Source organism: Leopardus geoffroyi, chromosome B3 (genome assembly GCF_018350155.1).
Source record: "Leopardus geoffroyi isolate Oge1 chromosome B3, O.geoffroyi_Oge1_pat1.0, whole genome shotgun sequence".
Taxonomy (NCBI): domain Eukaryota; kingdom Metazoa; phylum Chordata; class Mammalia; order Carnivora; family Felidae; genus Leopardus; species Leopardus geoffroyi.
The window spans coordinates 134,250,410-134,267,645 of NC_059337.1; the positions used below are offsets into that span (position 1 = coordinate 134,250,410).

The 17,236-nt window shown below is 42.1% G+C and overlaps 1 protein-coding gene and 1 non-coding gene across 8 annotated transcripts in view; both read right to left on the reverse strand.

The window, feature by feature from the left end:
• TTC7B (tetratricopeptide repeat domain 7B) overlaps positions 1–17,236 on the reverse strand; it is a 256,147-nt gene that overhangs the window by 189,721 nt on the left and 49,190 nt on the right. For all 7 annotated transcript variants that reach the window (XM_045451860.1, XM_045451858.1, XM_045451859.1 and 4 more), the window contains exon 4: positions 993–1,123. In XM_045451860.1, the coding sequence (XP_045307816.1) occupies positions 993–1,123 (131 nt within the window). The remainder of the gene's footprint in view (positions 1–992; positions 1,124–17,236) is intronic.
• On the reverse strand, positions 5,155–5,284 carry LOC123584723. Its single transcript, XR_006705669.1, has one exon. It is a non-coding gene; the product is annotated as a small nucleolar RNA SNORA11 (small nucleolar RNA).

Consider the following 17,236-nt stretch of genomic DNA (forward strand, 5'->3'; position numbering starts at 1 on the left):
AACTGCTTCAGTCTGTACACATACAACGTAACAGAGCTAGCCAGACTTTGGCAGCCCCTCCCCATTCTAATCCTTAGGGAAACAGAGAACTCATAAACTTGATGAGAAACAAGACGTGTCATTTTCAAAGTCTCGCAGGACATGTCTCTGGGTGTGAAGGGGGAAACACTGGTGGCAAGCCCTTGGTCAGAATGCCAGGAAACTCTGCTGGGGGTAGAGATGGCTAGAACCCATTGTTATTAGTAGAAAATAAGTGACGTGTACCAAGAATCCAGTATATTTCTGCATCGGGGCTAAGTTCCTTCACTGACACATCCTTTTACCATCTCCACAAGAACTTCATAAAGTAGACGTTCCTTTTACACACAGAAAGGTTGAGGAGAGAGCAGAGCCAAAAGACAGCGATCCTTCTAAACAGACAAGCTGCCCGCACCTGGCTGGCCCCATCGCGCCTCCGACCTCCTCTGCCCGAGGGCGTGAGCGCGGGTATCTTCCCTCCATCCCTGCCCAGGGGGGCCCCCTTGTCAGCTGCCGGCTTGGTTCCCCACACCACAGGCAACCACTGACTGCTGGAGGTAAACCATCCCAGATGGTTTCGGGGATACGCACCTGCTCCGAGCAGGTCAGCCGGGAGTCCCCAGCCGACCTTTCATGTAACTATGGATGTAAAGCCTCCCAAACCCCAGATGTACATCATGTGGGCATATCATCCGTGCAAGTACAACCCACTTCGCGTAGGAGAACATGAATGACTAACCAGCCCCGGGGCACACTGTCACTTCTGCTCTGAGGATACTAAAACGCTTCCCAAACACTTTTCACAAGATGCCACAATCCCCACCATCTCCCATGCACTGAAAAATGTAAGGAAAGCTTTACACCCAGAGGCAGACACATGGAAGGTTTTTCAGAGGTTGACCACAGTTCTCTACGGTCTGGTTTGAAATTTTTAAAAAATTATCAGCTGGAGTGAACACACGCTCCTCACTTACCCTCTCTATCTCTTGGAGGTACAGGAGTGCAATGTCGCCTGCTTTCTCATAGCAGGTGATGACATCCTGTTCCCGGTCCACGTGGAGGTTACTGGTAGAAGAGGAAACAGGCAACTTCTCTAAACAAAGTCCTAAAAAACAAACAAACAAACAAACAAAAAATCAAACATACAAAAACTGGGTGAGTTGTTTTTCATGGAGCTTAATTTTTCAGTATTGCCCTAGAGGACCAGAAGGTGGTCCCAGGATATCATAAACTGTCAGAGAAGCGGCTTCTCTGCCCTCTACCCTCCCTAAGGACAAAATGGAACATCAAAATGAGACACCAAAAAGAATATCCGTATGTGACACATGAAAGAGGCCCCCAAATACACAGAAATTACCCCATGACTTTGATATCCAGGTTGAGAATTTGACGGGGTACTTTACCATGACCCCATTCAGACCTAACAGAGCTTCTCATTCAAGGTATGGCCCAAGGCCCTTAAAGTAAGCAAAGCTTGGCTCACAGCACAATACTAGCTAAGGAATATCTTCTATCCCAAAATGTACACTTAACTAATTGAACATAAAAAAAAAAAATGTTAAATGCTCTCAGGAGTCTCAGTTACTAGGAAAATCTTCCAACTCTGAGCTTTAGACTTTTGGGAGTCACAATAGCCCCAGAGACCACCTCTCCGCTGTGGGCTAAGAAAATACCAGAGCTGCTTTGTGGGCATTTCTTTGGAGACGGAAGAGATCCTCTTTGCCAAGAGAGAGTTCAGGGCTGGGAGGTACAAAAGTACGAAAGACTGAAAAAATAAGAATGCTAAGAACAGCTGTTGCCTGAACCAGCACCAACCTCTGGCCCGGCCCTGGGCAACCAGTCGCCCCCCGGTCTCCACCCACAACTGGAGGCAGAGAGAGGGAGGGTCTCCGGTGACTCTACACAAGAGGGCTTCTCCTGTGACAAGTGCCCTGGGACATATGTATACAACATGGCATATATTCCACTCCAGGGAAAAGTGCGGGAGAAGTTTTGATATTAACAGAAAGGGGGTCTGGAACTGGAAGAAGCCAGAGAAATTCCCATCCCCGGAAAACCCACTCATTTTATAGACCAAGAAGCTGAGATCGGCCAGGGTGAAAGTAAGTGATTTGTCTAAAACCTGACAGTCGGTTAATAGAACAACAGGAATCAGAATTCAGGTCTCCAGCCTCCCAAATGACACCCATCTAGTTAGTTGCTAATTTTCAGAGCAGACCCACTACAGAGAGGAGACCAGACATGCTGAGCGTCAGCAAATGACCCATTCTTTCATGTGTCATCATGTTGAGAACAGCCTCTTCCAAGCTGCTCTTATCAGTGACCGTCCCTCCAAGGCTGCAAAAAGCCACGAGAGATGTCTGTACTGAACAGGAAAGAGGAGAAGCCGCTTCTATTTACAAGGACGCAACAACTGAGGACAGCGTGCCTGGGAGCTCAGAGGTTACCAGTTTGTCACAGAAAGTGACGGTTCAAAGATTTTGTCATTTTTTTAGCAGCTTTATTGGGGTGAAATTGGCATACAACAAGCAAAACATTTTTTCAATGTTTCATCATGATGATTTTTTATTTTTATTTAATTTTATGTTTTATTAACTAAAGTCCATAGTTAAACCACATTAGGGTTCACTGTGTTCTGTACTTGATGAGTTTTTTTTTTTTTTTTTCAACGTTTATTTATTTTTGGGACAGAGAGAGACAGAGCATGAACGGGGGAGGGGCAGAGAGAGAGGGAGACACAGAATCGGAAACAGGCTCCAGGCTCTGAGCCATCGGCCCAGAGCCTGACGCGGGGCTCGAACTCACGGACCGCGAGATCGTGACCTGGCTGAAGTCGGACGCTTAACCGACTGCGCCACCCAGGCGCCCCGTGTACTTGATGAGTTTTAACAAATGTTTTGTCATGTATCCACCATTACAGTGTCCTACAGACAAATTCACTGCCCTAAAGACGTCCCATGCCCCACCTACTCATCTCTATACCCCTCCTCCTGAGCCCCTGGCAACCACTAATCTTTTCACTGTCTTTATGGTCTTGCCTTGTCCAGGATGTCATATAATTGCAATCATGCAGCATGTAGCATTTTCACTTTCACTTTTAACTTCACTTTCACTTTTAACTTAGCATTTAAGGTCCCTCTGCATCTTTTTGTGGCCTGATCACTTCTTTTTGTCCCTTCACAATATTCCATTTATTCATTAATCCATTGAAAGGCACCTTGGTTGGGGCTTAAGCATCTGACTTCATTCAGCCTAGGTCATGATCTCGCTGTTTACAAGTTCAAGCACAGCATTGGGCTCTGTGCTGACAGCCTGTCTCTGCCCCTGCCCCACTCACGCTCTGTCTGTCTGTCTCTCTCTCTCAAAAATAAATAAACATTAAAAAAAAGAGAAAGGAAGAAAGGAAAGGAAAGGAAAGGAAAGGAAAGGAAAGGAAAGGAAAGGAAAGGAAAGAAAGAAGGAAAGAAGGAAAGAAGAAGGAAGGGAGAAAGGCACTTAGGTTGACCCCAAGTTTTGGCAATTACAAATAAAGCTGCTATAAACATTCACGTGCAAGTTTTTGTGTGAACATAGTCTTCAATTCAAATGGGTCAATCAATACCAAGAGTGAGACTCTGTAAGAAATAGTTATAAATGGGGTGCCTGGGTGGCTCAGTTGGTTAAGCGACCGACTTCGGCTCAGGTCATGATCTCGCAGTTTGTGAGTTCGAGCCCCGCGACAGGCTCTGTGCTGACAGCTCAGAGCCTGGATCCTGCTTCGGATTCTGTCTCCCTCTCTCTCTGCCCCTCCCCTGCTCATGCTCTGTGTCTCTCTGTCTCTCAATAATAAACGTTAAAAAAAATTTTTTTAATAGCTACATAAACATATTTTGTTTACAAATAACTTTGAAGCAGTAATATTTTTAGCTTTGTCAGAAAGTGCCAAACTGTCTTGCAAAGTGGCTGTACCATTTTGCATTCTCACCAGCAATGAATGAGACTTAGTATTTCTCAGCATCCTTGTCAGCACTTGGTGTTACCAGTTTTCTGGATTTTAGTCATTCTAATAGGTATGTGGTAGTATCTCCTCATAATTTGCAATTCCCTAAAGACAAATGATGCTAAGCATATTTTCTCATTCTTATTTTCCATCTGTATACTTCCTCTGGTGAAGTGTCTGGTCAGATCTTTTGCCCTTTTTTCAATTGGGTTGTTTATTTTCCTATGGTTGAGTTTTAAGATTTCTTTGTATATTTTGGATACAATTCATTTATCGGATATTTGCAAATATCTGCCAGTATTTTATTAGAGTCTATGACTTGTCTTTTCATTCTCTGAACAATGTCTTTCACAGAACGAGAGGTTTTAGTTTTAATAAAGCCTATCAATCTTTTTTTTCACGGACTGTGATCTTGGTGTGGTATCTAAAACCCCACTGCCAAACCTAAGGTCACCTAGGTTTTTTTTCCGTATGTTATCTTCTAGAAGTTTTACAGCTTTGCGTTTTCTACTTAGGTCTAATCCATTTTGAGTTAACATTTGTGAAAGGTGTAAAGTTTGTGTCTAGATTTTTCTCTTTTGCATGTGGATGTCCAGTTGTGCCAGCACCATTTGTTGGAGAAACTATCTTTCCCCCACTGAATTGCTTTTGTGCCTTTATCAAAAATCAGTGGATTATATGGGACATCTGGGTGGCTCAGTCGGTTAAGCGTCCAACTCTTGATTTCTGCTCAGGTCATGATCCCAGGGTCGTGGGATCAAGCCCTACATTGCACTCTGCACAGAGCATGGAGTCTGCTTGGGATTCTCTCTCTCTCCATCTGCGCCTCTCCCCTACTCACATTCTCTCTCTCTCTCTCTCTCTCTCTCTCTCTCTCTCTCCCCCTCTCTAAAATAATAAATAAAAGTTTCATATCCTCATTAAAATAAATCAGTTGGCTATAGTTGAATGGGTTTATTTCTGGCCTCTCTGTTCTGTTCCATGCATTTATTTGTCTATTCTTTCCACAATATTAGGCTGTCCTAACTACTCTATACCACTTTTTCCAAACACAACAAACAAACCTCTACTGAGGGATAATTTATGTGCCATAAAATTCACTCAGTTTAAGTATGCAATTCAACAACCTTTATCTTATTTTATTTTTATTTTTTGACACATGTAGGGTATCCGTTCATAGGAAAGCCACAAGGTTTGTGCCCCTTGTCACAACGAACCCAGATTCCTGTTGGGTGTGTTGTAAACAGAAGAGCCATTTCTTCAGGCCCCCTGCTCTGATCACACCCTCAACAGCTTTTAATAAACTCAGAGCTGTGCAGCCATCAACACGGTTCAGTTGTAGAACATTTCCGTCATCCCCCAGTGATCCTTTCTGCCCACCCCCTGCCTCAGGGAACCACTAATTTGCTTTCTGTTTCCAGAGAGTTACCTTTTCTGGACATTTCATAAAAACAGAATCATTTAATATGTGGTCTTTTGTGTCTAGCTTCTTTTGCTTAGCATACGGTTTTCGATATTCATCCAAATTACAACAGTACTCCATTTCTTTGTATTGTTGTATGGATAGACTGCATTTTACCTGCCCACTTGCCACTAATGGACCTTTGGGTTGTTTCCACCTTTTGGCTATTATGAATAATGCTGCTATGACCATTCATGTATAATTTTTTGTGTGGACAGATCTTTTCAATTCTCTTTCAATGGGTATGCACTTAGAAGTGGAATTATTGGGTCAGATAATAAATTTATGTTTCATTATTTAAGAAATACTAAACTGTTTTCCAAAGTGGCAATAGCATCTTACAGTTTAGGGGGGGGTCCAGTTTCTCCACATCCTCGCCAACACTCATTATTGTCTGTTTTATTGGAGCCGTCCTAGCGGGTGTGAAGTGATCTCATTGTGATTTTGATGGGTGTTTCCATAATGACTAATGAAACTAACCATCTCTTCGCGTGCTTGTTATTCATAGATCTTCTTTGAAGAAATGTCTATTAAAATCCTTTATCCATTTTTACTGGGTTGTTTGTTCTCTTATTATTGAGCTTTTAAGAGTTCTTTAAATATTCTGAATACAAGTTTTCTATCAGATGTGGGATTTGCTAATATTTTCTCTCATCTATAATGTTAAGACATGTCTTAATATGTCTTTTGAAGATCAGAAATCTTAAATTTTGATGAAGTCAAACTTATCAACATTTTCTCTTATAGACTGTGCTTTGGGTTTCCTATCTAAGAAATATTTACATAACCCAAGGTTACAAAGGCTTTTGTTTTTTTTTGTTTTTTGTTTTTTTTTTTTTTTGAAGTGTTTACTTTTGAGAGACAGAGTGTGGGCAGGGAAGGGGCAGAGAGAGAGGGAGACACAGAATCTGAAGCAGGCTCCAGGCTCTGAGCTGTCAGCACAGAGCCTGACGTGGGGCTCAAACCCACGGACCACGAGATCATGACCTGAGCTGACGTTGGACACTTCACCAACTGAGCCACCCAGGTGCCCCCAAAGGCTTTTCTTCTTATACGTTCTTGTGAAATTTTTATAGGGTAGGTTTTACATCTAGGTCTATGATCTATTTTAAAATAATTTTTGTAGGGCTGCCTGGGTGGTTCAGTCAGTTGAGCATCCAACTTCGCCTTAGGCATGATCTCATGGTTCGTGAGTTCAAGCCCCATATTGAGCTCACTACTGTTGGCATGGAGTCTGCTTTGGATTCTCTCTCTCTCTCTCTCTCTCTCTCTCTCTCTCTGTGCCCCTCCCCTGCTTGCACACATGCTCTCTCTCTCTCTCTTTCTCAAAAATAAAAATAAACATTTAAAGAATAAATATTTTTTGTATATGTTGCAAGATAGAGATCGCAGTTTACTTCTTTATAGATAGACATCCAAATGTACTACTTATCGAAGATTTTTCTTTCACATGGAATTGCCTTTGCACTTTTGTGAAAAATCAGATGGGGATATACATGTGAGTCTTTTTCTAGACTCTCTATTCTGTTTCAATGAGCCAATTGTCTATATTTATGCCAAAAGCACCCTGTCTTGACTACAGCACCTTTATAAATCTTGAAAGCAGTGTTAGTGTTCCAATTTTGTTCCCATTTATCAGGTTCTTTTTGGGGGGGGGGGCTATTCTTAGTCCTTTACACTTCCACATGAAATCTTCTTGTCAATATATTTTTTTAAGTTGGCTGGGCTTTTGATGGAGATTGTGTTGAATTTATAGATCCATTTGGGAAGAACTGGCATCTTAACAATATCGAGTTTTCTGACTCATGAACACAGTATGTCTCTTCATTTCTGTAGGTCTTTAACTTCTCTTAGCAATGGTTTGTAGTTTCCAGTGTGCGTGCCTTGCAAACCCTTCCACAGATTTACCCTTAAATATTTCATATTTGTCATGGTGTTAAAAATGATACTGTTTTAATTTCAATTTCCTTTTGTTCACTGCTATATATAAAACTACAATAAATTTTTGAATATGGATCTTGAAATCTGTAACCTTGTTAAATTCACTTATTCTACCACCATTTTTGTAGGGTCCCGTAGGGTCCCTCAGAATTTCTACAAAAATACTCACGTTGTTTGCAAATAAAAGGCAGTTTTGCTTCATCCTTTCCAATCCGGATGCCTTTTATTTCTAGGTACTGCCTTATGCCTTACTGCAAAGAACCTCCAGTACAATGCTGAATGTAGTGGTGAGGTCAGAAATCCTTACCTCATTCCTGATGTTAGGGAAAAAGCACCAGCCCTCCACCATTAAGTTTGATGTTAATTGTGAGTATTTCACAGATGCCCTTTATCAGGCTGAGGAAGATCTCTTCTACACCAATTTTACTATGAGTTAATATCAAGAATAGATGCTGAATTTTCTGAAATCCTTTTTCTGTGTCCACTGAGATAATCAGATGGCTTTTTTCTCCTTTAGTTTTTTAATCTGGTGAATTACACTGACTGACTTTCACATATTAAAACAAACTTCCTTTCCTGAAATAAACCCCACTGACCATGATGTATTATCTTTTTTTATACTGTCAGATTTGATTTGTTAAAATTTTGCTTAAAATTTTTTCCATCTCTGTACATGAGGAATATTCATCCATAGTTTTCTTGTAATGGATTTGGGATTTGTATAAATGCTAACTTCATAAAATGACTTGAGAAATATTCCCTCCTCTTCAATTTTCAGGAGGAGTTGGCATGGAATTGTTATTTTGTTCTTAAGTTTTTGGGAGAAGTTACCAGGGAAGCCATCTGGACCTAGAGTTTTCTCTGTGGGAAGCTTTTAACTACAAATTCAATGTCTTTGATATAGGGTTGTTCAGATGATCCCGTTCTCCTTACATGAGCTTTGGTAGTTTATATCTTTCAAGTAATTTGTCCATTTCTTCTGACTTGTCAAATTTACTGACATGGTGCTGTTTAGAATATTCCCTGATCCTTTTAAAATCTATAGAAGCTCTGATCAAGGCAGCTTGTGTTCTCTCTTTTTATCCTGGACAGTCTAGCTAACGGTTTATCCATTTTATTGAAATTCTCAATAAAGATCTTTTGACTTCATTGATTGGGGTTTCACTGATTTTTCAATCAGTTTCACTGATTGTTTTCCTGTTTTCTATTTCCTTTATTTCTGTTCTGGTTTTCACTATTCCCTTTCTTCTGTATACACTGAACTTGATCTACTCTTCCTTTTCTTATTTCTTAAAGTGAATGCTAAAGGATAAATCTGAGACCTTTTTTCTTTCCTAATATAGGCATTCAGCTATAAATTTCTCCCCAAGTACTGCTTTAGCAGTACCCTATAAATACTGATATGTTATGTTTTTTTTTTTCATTCAGTTCACAACACTTTCTAATTTAACTTTTGATTTCTGCTTTAGAAATGTATTATTTAGTTGCCAAATACTTGGGGATTTTCCCAAGATCTTTCTATTATTGATTCCTAAATTAATTCCATTATGGTCTGTGGGATGTTCGAACTCCGCACATTCCGAAGAAAGGACTGGCCCTTGTGCAGCTCTTGGGGAACAACCTCTAGGATCCTGGAAAATCGTACCTGATAAGAGTGTCTTTGTTAATCTGGGTCACACCAGATAGTTATACTTATAATGTGATTTATGGTGAAGGCCTTGGGCCACCCTATATCCGTTTGACCTCTGGAAATAGTAAAAACCGAATAATTAAAGTCAGTTCCATGGGTGCTCCATTTCTACATAACAGAATCCCAATAAAAACCCTAAACGCCAAGGTTTGAATGAGCTTCCCTGACTGGCAATACTCCGTAGGTGTTGTTCCACAACCTTCCTGGAAGAATGAAGTGCTGTCCATATGACCCCACTGGGGGAAGACCACTGAAAGATTGAGCCTGGCCTCTCCCAGACTCTGCTCTAAGCGCCTTTTCCCTTTACATATTGTAATCTGTAAACTTTGTTGTAATTGACTGAAGCCGTGAGCATAACAACTTTTCTGAATTCTGCGAGTCTTTCTAGTGAATCACTGACCTGAGAATTGGTCTTAAGGATCCCTAACACAGGCCAGAGAACATAGTTGAACCCTTCTAATTTGCTAAAACTTGAATCAAAATTCTGGCCCAGAATATGGTCAATCTTGGTAAGTGTTTCATTACACTTAAAAAGACTGTGTGTTCTGTTGCTGGGTGGAGTGCCACATAAATGTCAGTTAGGTCAAATCAGTAGACTGCTTTGTTCCAAGGTCTTCTATCCTTACTGACCAATCAACTGTGTACTCGTTCTATCACGTATTGAAACGGGTACTGACGTCTCCGAGAACTGTCAGTGGTGGCTTTAGGGTTTAACTCATCACGGTCTACTTCAAGTGACAGTACTCCACATCTCATACAGTACAGCACCTTCACCATTGCATACTTTCATTTAACTCTCTCCAGTCTTTATTCTCTTATTATACACACTTTACTTTCACGTAGGTTCTAAGTCCCACCCTACATAGTTCTCATTTTTATTGAAATGATCAATTACATGCTAAAGACATTTAAAGACCAAGGAAGAACACACACAGCCATCGATATAGTTATGACTTCGTTCCTTTGCATGGATTTGTATTTCCTCCTGGCACCATCTTCCTTCTACCTAAAGGGCCTCCTTTAACATTTCTTGGAGTTGCAGTTCAGCTAATGATGATTTCTTTCAGCCACTGTATGTCTGGAAAAGGCTTTCTGGGGCCTCGTTTTTTGAGAGATATTTTCACTAAGTATGGAATTCAGGGCCGATAGTTCATTCCCATGTCCCCCACCAGCGCTCTAAAGGTGTCACTCTGCTTGTGTTCTCACTTTCATGGTTTCTGACAGTAAATCTACCACGATTATGAACTTGGATGGGTTTTGACAATAAATCTCCCTTATGTTTGTCCATCTACACGTAATGTGTATTTTTTTTTTTTTCTGGCTGCTTTTAAGATTTTCTCTTTATCATTGGTTGTGAGCAATTTGGATTATTAAGTGTTTTGGTTCAGTTTTCTTCATGTTTCTTATGCTCGGGCTTCACTGAGCTTTCTAGATCTGAGGAATTATGGTTTTCATAAAATCTGAAAAGTGTTCAACCATTATTTCTTCAAAAATCTTTTACGCTACCCATCCTATTAGGGGACTCCAATCACACACACATGAGGCCACTTATTCCATAGCTCACGTTTGCTCTCTCCACTTTTTGAAAGGAATATTTTTCTCTCTGTTTCATTATGGATAGTTTCTACTACTACGCCTGCAAGTTCATTAGTTTCTTCAATGTCTAATTTGCCATTAATCATATCCAGTGTATTTTGCATCCCAGACATTACAGTTTTCATTTCTAGAAACTTGACTTACATGTATTTTTTGTTTCTTGGTTTGTTTTTGTTTGTTTTTTAGAGACAGAAAGCATGTGAGCAGGGGAGAGGGACAGAGAGAGAGAGAGAGAGAGAGAGAGAGAGAGAATCTTAAGCAGGCTCCATGCTCAGCATGGAGCCCAATGGAAGGCTCGATCCCATGACCCTGGGGTCATGACCTGAGCTGAAACCAAGAACAGGATGTTCAATCGATTGAACCACCCAGGTGCCCCAACTTATGTCTATTCTTATCTTCCATGTCTCCACTAAATTTTTAAATGGAAGGAATACAGTTCTAATTCCTGTTTTAACGCCCCTTCAGTCCTAGAATGTTCAATATTCATTCCTTTCCCATTTAGAGTCAAATTTGTTTACGCAGTTGCAAAAAAATCACTATGCAGCCTCTCTCCAGTGTGAACTCTGCTATAGCCTCTTGAAATTTTCTTTGGAGGAGCATACAAGAGAAATTGAACAAACTCTGGGGCGCCTGGGTGGCTCAGTTGGTTAAGCGTCCGACTTCGGCTCAGATCATGATCTCCTGGTTTGTGGGTTCGAGCCCCGCGTCAGGCTCTGTACTGACAGCTCAGAGCCTGGACACTGTCTTCAGATTCTGTGTCTTCCTCTCTCTCTGCCCCTCCCCTGCTTGTGCTGTGTCTCTGTCTCTCTTTCTCTCGAAAATAAAACGTAAAAAAAAAAATTTTAATTGAACAAATTCAATGGGAGTATTAGTTGAGTTTATTTATAGAAAGCACTCAGGAAGGGTTTGCTATGATTATTGTTAAGGTATTATTACTACCACAACAAACTGCCTCACACTCAAAAACCAAAGCAAACCAAACTAAACAAATTCACCGTTTGCCAGAGCAGCTCTGGAACTACTCTGAAGCGTGTGCTTGACTGGAGCTTCCTTGACATGCTTTAAGTGCTCACTTGTGCAAAATTTAAACCACCGGAAAACAAAAAGAGATCAATGGTTCCATAATCTGCCTTCTGCTTGTATGAAAAATGACCAAATAATGTGCAAGTCGTTATCGGGAATTTAATATAAAGGAAAAAAAATCTCCAGAGTGTGTTGAAGGGCCAGGAAAAAGAAAAAGGTTGGGGGGCGGGGGGGGGGGTCTATCCTGCGGCACTTTGTATCACTGCAGGCTGGACCCTGACCACTAACGCTCATGAAGACGACCTTCAGGGACCCGCCAAACCCACCAAATCAAAGAAAAGCCAATTCCGGTTCAGCACAGTTTATCTATCATCTGTATTTGGGGGTCTGAAATATCTGAAATCCAGTCATCTAGGCTTGCAATCCATCAACACTCATAGTTAGTAGGAACACTCAAACCAGTTCCACAACTTAATCCTCCACAGTGAGGAGACACCGGTGTTTTCTGTGGGTCTGTGTTCTAATTCGGGAGATATGTGGACACCCAAGGTCTGAGCTGGCAAATAGGTCCCTGGCAAGGAATCATTCTTAGTAGGGGGCTCTTTATGGTAAACATTATTCCTTTCCTTCTCCCAAATGCTATGACACTCTTTCCATGTGTCACTGGGCACACCTCAGAGCAACAGCAGAGCCTTGATTTACCACAGTGAATTCGTGGCTATGCAGCTCAGCTCCAGGATATTTAATTCTCTGTCAAAAGCTACTTACAGGGCCTCTCGACTAGACTATAAATTTTCAAGCATCTGGGATCAGATCAACACTGTCTGAGAAGCAAGTCCTGAGGTCATGGTCCAAACTGGCCCCCATTAAAATGTCAGATGACACCCTGTCAGTTTGGAAAGCTATCATCAATAATGATTTTAGCTACTTTCTTTTTCCCAAAGAAATGCATGACCAAAAAAATAGTGAAGAACAGACTTGACAAATAGCTGGTGTGACAGCAATGTCCAATGCACATCTTGATAAGCTCTGTGCCTCCAAAATCAAAGCTGCATACAAAGAGTGGAAATCAACAGTTCCCTGCCCAATCATCGAGGCCAACTTTAAAGCATGGATGAAAACAGTAGCGGACCGTGTGCTACAATTTCAAAAATGCAGAATAGCCACTGGACCCAAAATGCATCCCCCTGCCACAGGAGGGGAGGCCCACAAGTACACTCACTTCCGAAAGGTCCCTCCTATGAAGGGTAACACGCTTAAATAAATTAGTGATCAGAAAATCATTTAGATCACACCTGACTGCTTTCGAAGCCCTTCCGTGTACAGAAGCCTGTGTGGTCCTGGTTAATAGACACCATGCTCCCTCCAATCTTGTGGAGAAAGAAAGCCTCAGAAGAATGAAGCGACAACCAAAAGGTCTGTGCAGGGGCCAGGAGGAAACTATAAGAAGGCCTGGGAGCTGGGCAAATGTGTCCTGTCCCAGGGAATATTCTGAGGGGAGAAACCAAGACTGCCAAGTCTGATGCAGCAGGAGGGGTGTCGGAAGGCAAAGGGGTCACACGGCCACCAGCAGACCAAAGGGACGTCACGGGGGGGGGGGGGGTGCGGGGGGAGGGGGCTAGGCTGCAGGGAGCCGGCTGAGGACCTCGGACACTTTTATTTATTTATTTTTTTAAATTTTTTTTTTTCAACGTTTATTTATTTTTGGGACAGAGAGAGACAGAGCATGAATGGGGGAGGGGCAGAGAGAGAGGGAGACATAGAATCGGAAACAGGCTCCAGGCTCTGAGCCATCAGCCCAGAGTCTGACGCCGGGCTCGAACCCACGGACCGCGAGATCGTGACCTGGCTGAAGTCGGACGCTTAACCGACTGCGCCACCCAGGCGCCCCAGCGGACACTTTTAAAAGCTCAAATGTGTGCAGCCTCTGAACTGCTCCATTTAGGTGTGGCCTAGAGAACATCTAACATAGCAACCTGGACTCTCCATCCTTGGTTTCCTTCTGCAGCAAGGTTTCCTCACCTCTGAAAGGGAGCTCCAGTTTATCTCCACAAGGGCTATGTATCCCTGGAGGGCTGGCTGAGGAAGCGGCCAGCTGCACATCTCACTGGCCAAAACTCCAGCGATCGCTGAGGGGGAACCACCCCAAATTCGTTTGGGACTGTTCAAATTTGAGAACCCTCAGTGAGGAGCCTGGTCTGGGTATGTAAGACTAAACAGTTTCAATAATGATAAAGGCTCATTTATCAAGGCCCTACTCAGCACCCAGCACTATGTCTAGGGCTGACACGCACCATTTATAATCCCCACAGCCACCATGCAAGGAGGGTGTTAACAGCACCTTACAGATAAGACTGAACTTCGGGCTCCACAGCTAGTGAATTTTATGATAAAGTCAAGTTTTGACCCCTGGTCTATCAGACCACAAAACCCTACTCACAATAGCCAGTCTCGAATAGCCAGAATATGCTGCTGACAGCATATTCAGTGTCTGATAAGAGTAATGACGATAAAAATGAGTTTCAAACTGTAAAGACACAGAAGTCGAAGTCCAGAGCCCAAAGGCAGTGATCTCTCCCACCAAGAGCTGTGCCTCCCTGGACAGCTCTGTGGGTCACTGGGCCTCCCACACTTTGTCTGTGTCAGGAAGGGCTCAGCCACCGGGATACCAGCTTCAGCTGCACAACTTCAGAGAACAGCCAAAACCAATATTTTGAATTTTTTAATCGCATTGAAATGAACAAGGAATTGATTTCTTATAAAGTTATGCAACACAATAAAAGCCTATAAAATATAATCATATGAATTAGGGACTACAACATTAGGCATTGTTTCCTCATTTATCTTAACCACATCTCTGGAAGCCAGACCCTGACGCTCGGCTGTAACATGACCTATAAGGGAGTGTATAACTAGAAGTACCCGGAAAACTTTATTATAATACACTGTCTCTGATAACCCAGCCCTGTGGTATGGCCTTCAAAGACAGTAAGACGATTTCCAGGGATCTCAATTCCCAAGGCTGAAAAGAAATTCAGGAAAAGAGATTCCAGATCTTCAAATCCAAGTCCTGGCAAAGGCAGCTCCAGATTGTTGGTCCTGTGTTCTCACCTCTAGAATGGCCAGGTTCCCACCAGGTGTCACATGTACTCAACTCAGTGGAAGGACAAGCCACTGTGTAGGGTGTAGGGAGGAGAAAGCCAATGGAAACCACCAAATGCTGGTGGGGGTAAGGGAGGGGATGGCTGACCTAGACTTCTTGTGAAGTCCCCATCAATCCAGGGCTTCTATGATTTTTAGTGGTCTCTGGGCTGGGGGCCTCGGTTGGCCCCTTCCAGATGCTTTTAGAAACTGCTGTCTTCTGGGGCGCCTGGGTGGCGCAGTCGGTTGGGCGTCCGACTTCAGCCAGGTCGCGATCTCGCGGTCCGGGAGTTCGAGCCCCGCGTCGGGCTCTGGACTGATGGCTCAGAGCCTGGAGCCTGTTTCCGATTCTGTGTCTCCCTCTCTCTCTGCCCCTCCCCCGTTCATGCTCTGTCTCTCTCTGTCCCAAAAATAAATAAACGTTGAAAAAAAAAAAAATTTAAAAAAATAAAAAAAATAAAAAAAAATAAAAAAAAAAAGAAACTGCTGTCTTCTTTCCAGAGTCAGCATATTCTTCTTAGAAGGTGTACATGTATATACACTTACACACACACACAACGCACACACATCGCTCACAAAAGAAGATGCCAGACCCTGAATTACACACTCACCTGCTACAGCAGACCATCTTTCAGTGCCCCTTCCACAATTCTGTGAGCAAGTGAGACATAAACTCGACCTGAAACGCTCGCCAAATGAAATTTGCAATTTGAATGACGTTCGTTAAATCACTACTTCGTAACAACATAAGAGTAATAACAACCCTTAGTGAGTACTAGCTGCACACCTACACATGAGGCACTTCTGAGAGTTTGACATAATTTCTGTACCCTTCGCAAGAATGCTATGAGGGAGGATTTACTATCATCCCCTTTGAGAGATGAGGGAACTGGTCTCTGTGCTATTAAGTAACTCACCTAAGATGATGCAACTAGTAAGTGGCAGAGCTAGGGTTCCAGCCAGATGCTATTACTTGACTTTAGGTCTCACATTACACTCTCTGGTCTCTGATTTACCTGCCTCTATATGTAAAGCAGTGCTGTGTAGTGATTAAGAACTTGGGTCTGGAGTCAGACTCCCTGGTTTTCCAATCCACAGGTGACTTTCTGTGTAAAAACGTCCTGTGCTTGGAACAGTACCCGACACATACTAAGCACCTGAAAAACAGTAACTACCATGATCATTCCCTACACCACTGTTATCTTTAGGTAACAGCAGGCTGGAAGGTCTCCAAGTGGGAGCATCATAGTCATTTGTTATATTATTTGTATACAGATTTTAATGACAGCTTTACTGAGATATTACTTATATACCACAATCACCTGTTTAAAACATCATGATTCAGTGGTGTTAGTATATCCGCCTAGTTGTGGAACCATCGCTGCTAGCTAACTCAAGAACATTTTCATCACCCAAAAAGAAATCCCACTCATTAGCGGCTCCTCCCCAGAGCACCCTCCTCCCAGACCCTGGTAGCCACTAATCCACTTTCTGTCTCTAGGGATTTTCCCCGTCTGAATAGTTCACATAAATGGAATCATACAGTATGAAACCTTTTGCTTCTGGCTGCTTTCACTTGGTGTGTTTTTTTCGAAAGGTTCATACCTCTCGTATCAAGTATCAGAACTTCATTCCTTTTTTTAATTGAGGGGAAATTCACGCAACACAAAATTAGCCATTTTTTAATACTCGCTGGCATTTAGTACATTCACAATATTGTATGACCAGCATCTGTATCTAGTTCCAAATACTCCATTCCTTTCTATTGCTGAATAATATTCCATGGTACAGGTATAACACTTTATCCATTCATCGGTTGATGACCATTTACAGTTTTTAGATATTATGGAAAATGGTGCTGTTAATAGTCATGCACTGATTTTTGTATGGACACACGTTTTCTCCTTGTTGTTGTTCTAACATTTGTTCTTTATTTTGTTTTGTTTTTCATTAAGTGTTTTTACTTTAATTCCAGGACAGTTAACAGTGTTATGTTACTTTCAGTTGTGCAACGGTGAGTCAGCGCTCATCCTAAGTGTTTTCCATTCTCTTGGCTATATCCCTAGAATAAAACTGATACAGAACATGGGGTAATCCTATGTTTTGTTGTATTACTTTCAGTCTTTGTTTAAAAAAAAAAAAATCGCATTACTATCTAACTGCCACACTGCTAGGTAAAACATTAAGGAATGAAAGTACATGGGCTTCTGAGTACACAGGCCTCTCAACTCCAACCCTTGCTTCTCCATTTATTAGCTCCGTGGCTTTGAGAAAGCTGCTCAACATCTTGGAGCCTCTATTTCCTCATCAAGTAAACGAGAATATTCTGAGGCTTAGCCGGGTGCCTAGCACAGAGGGAAGTAAGTCCTTGATAAACAGTAACTAC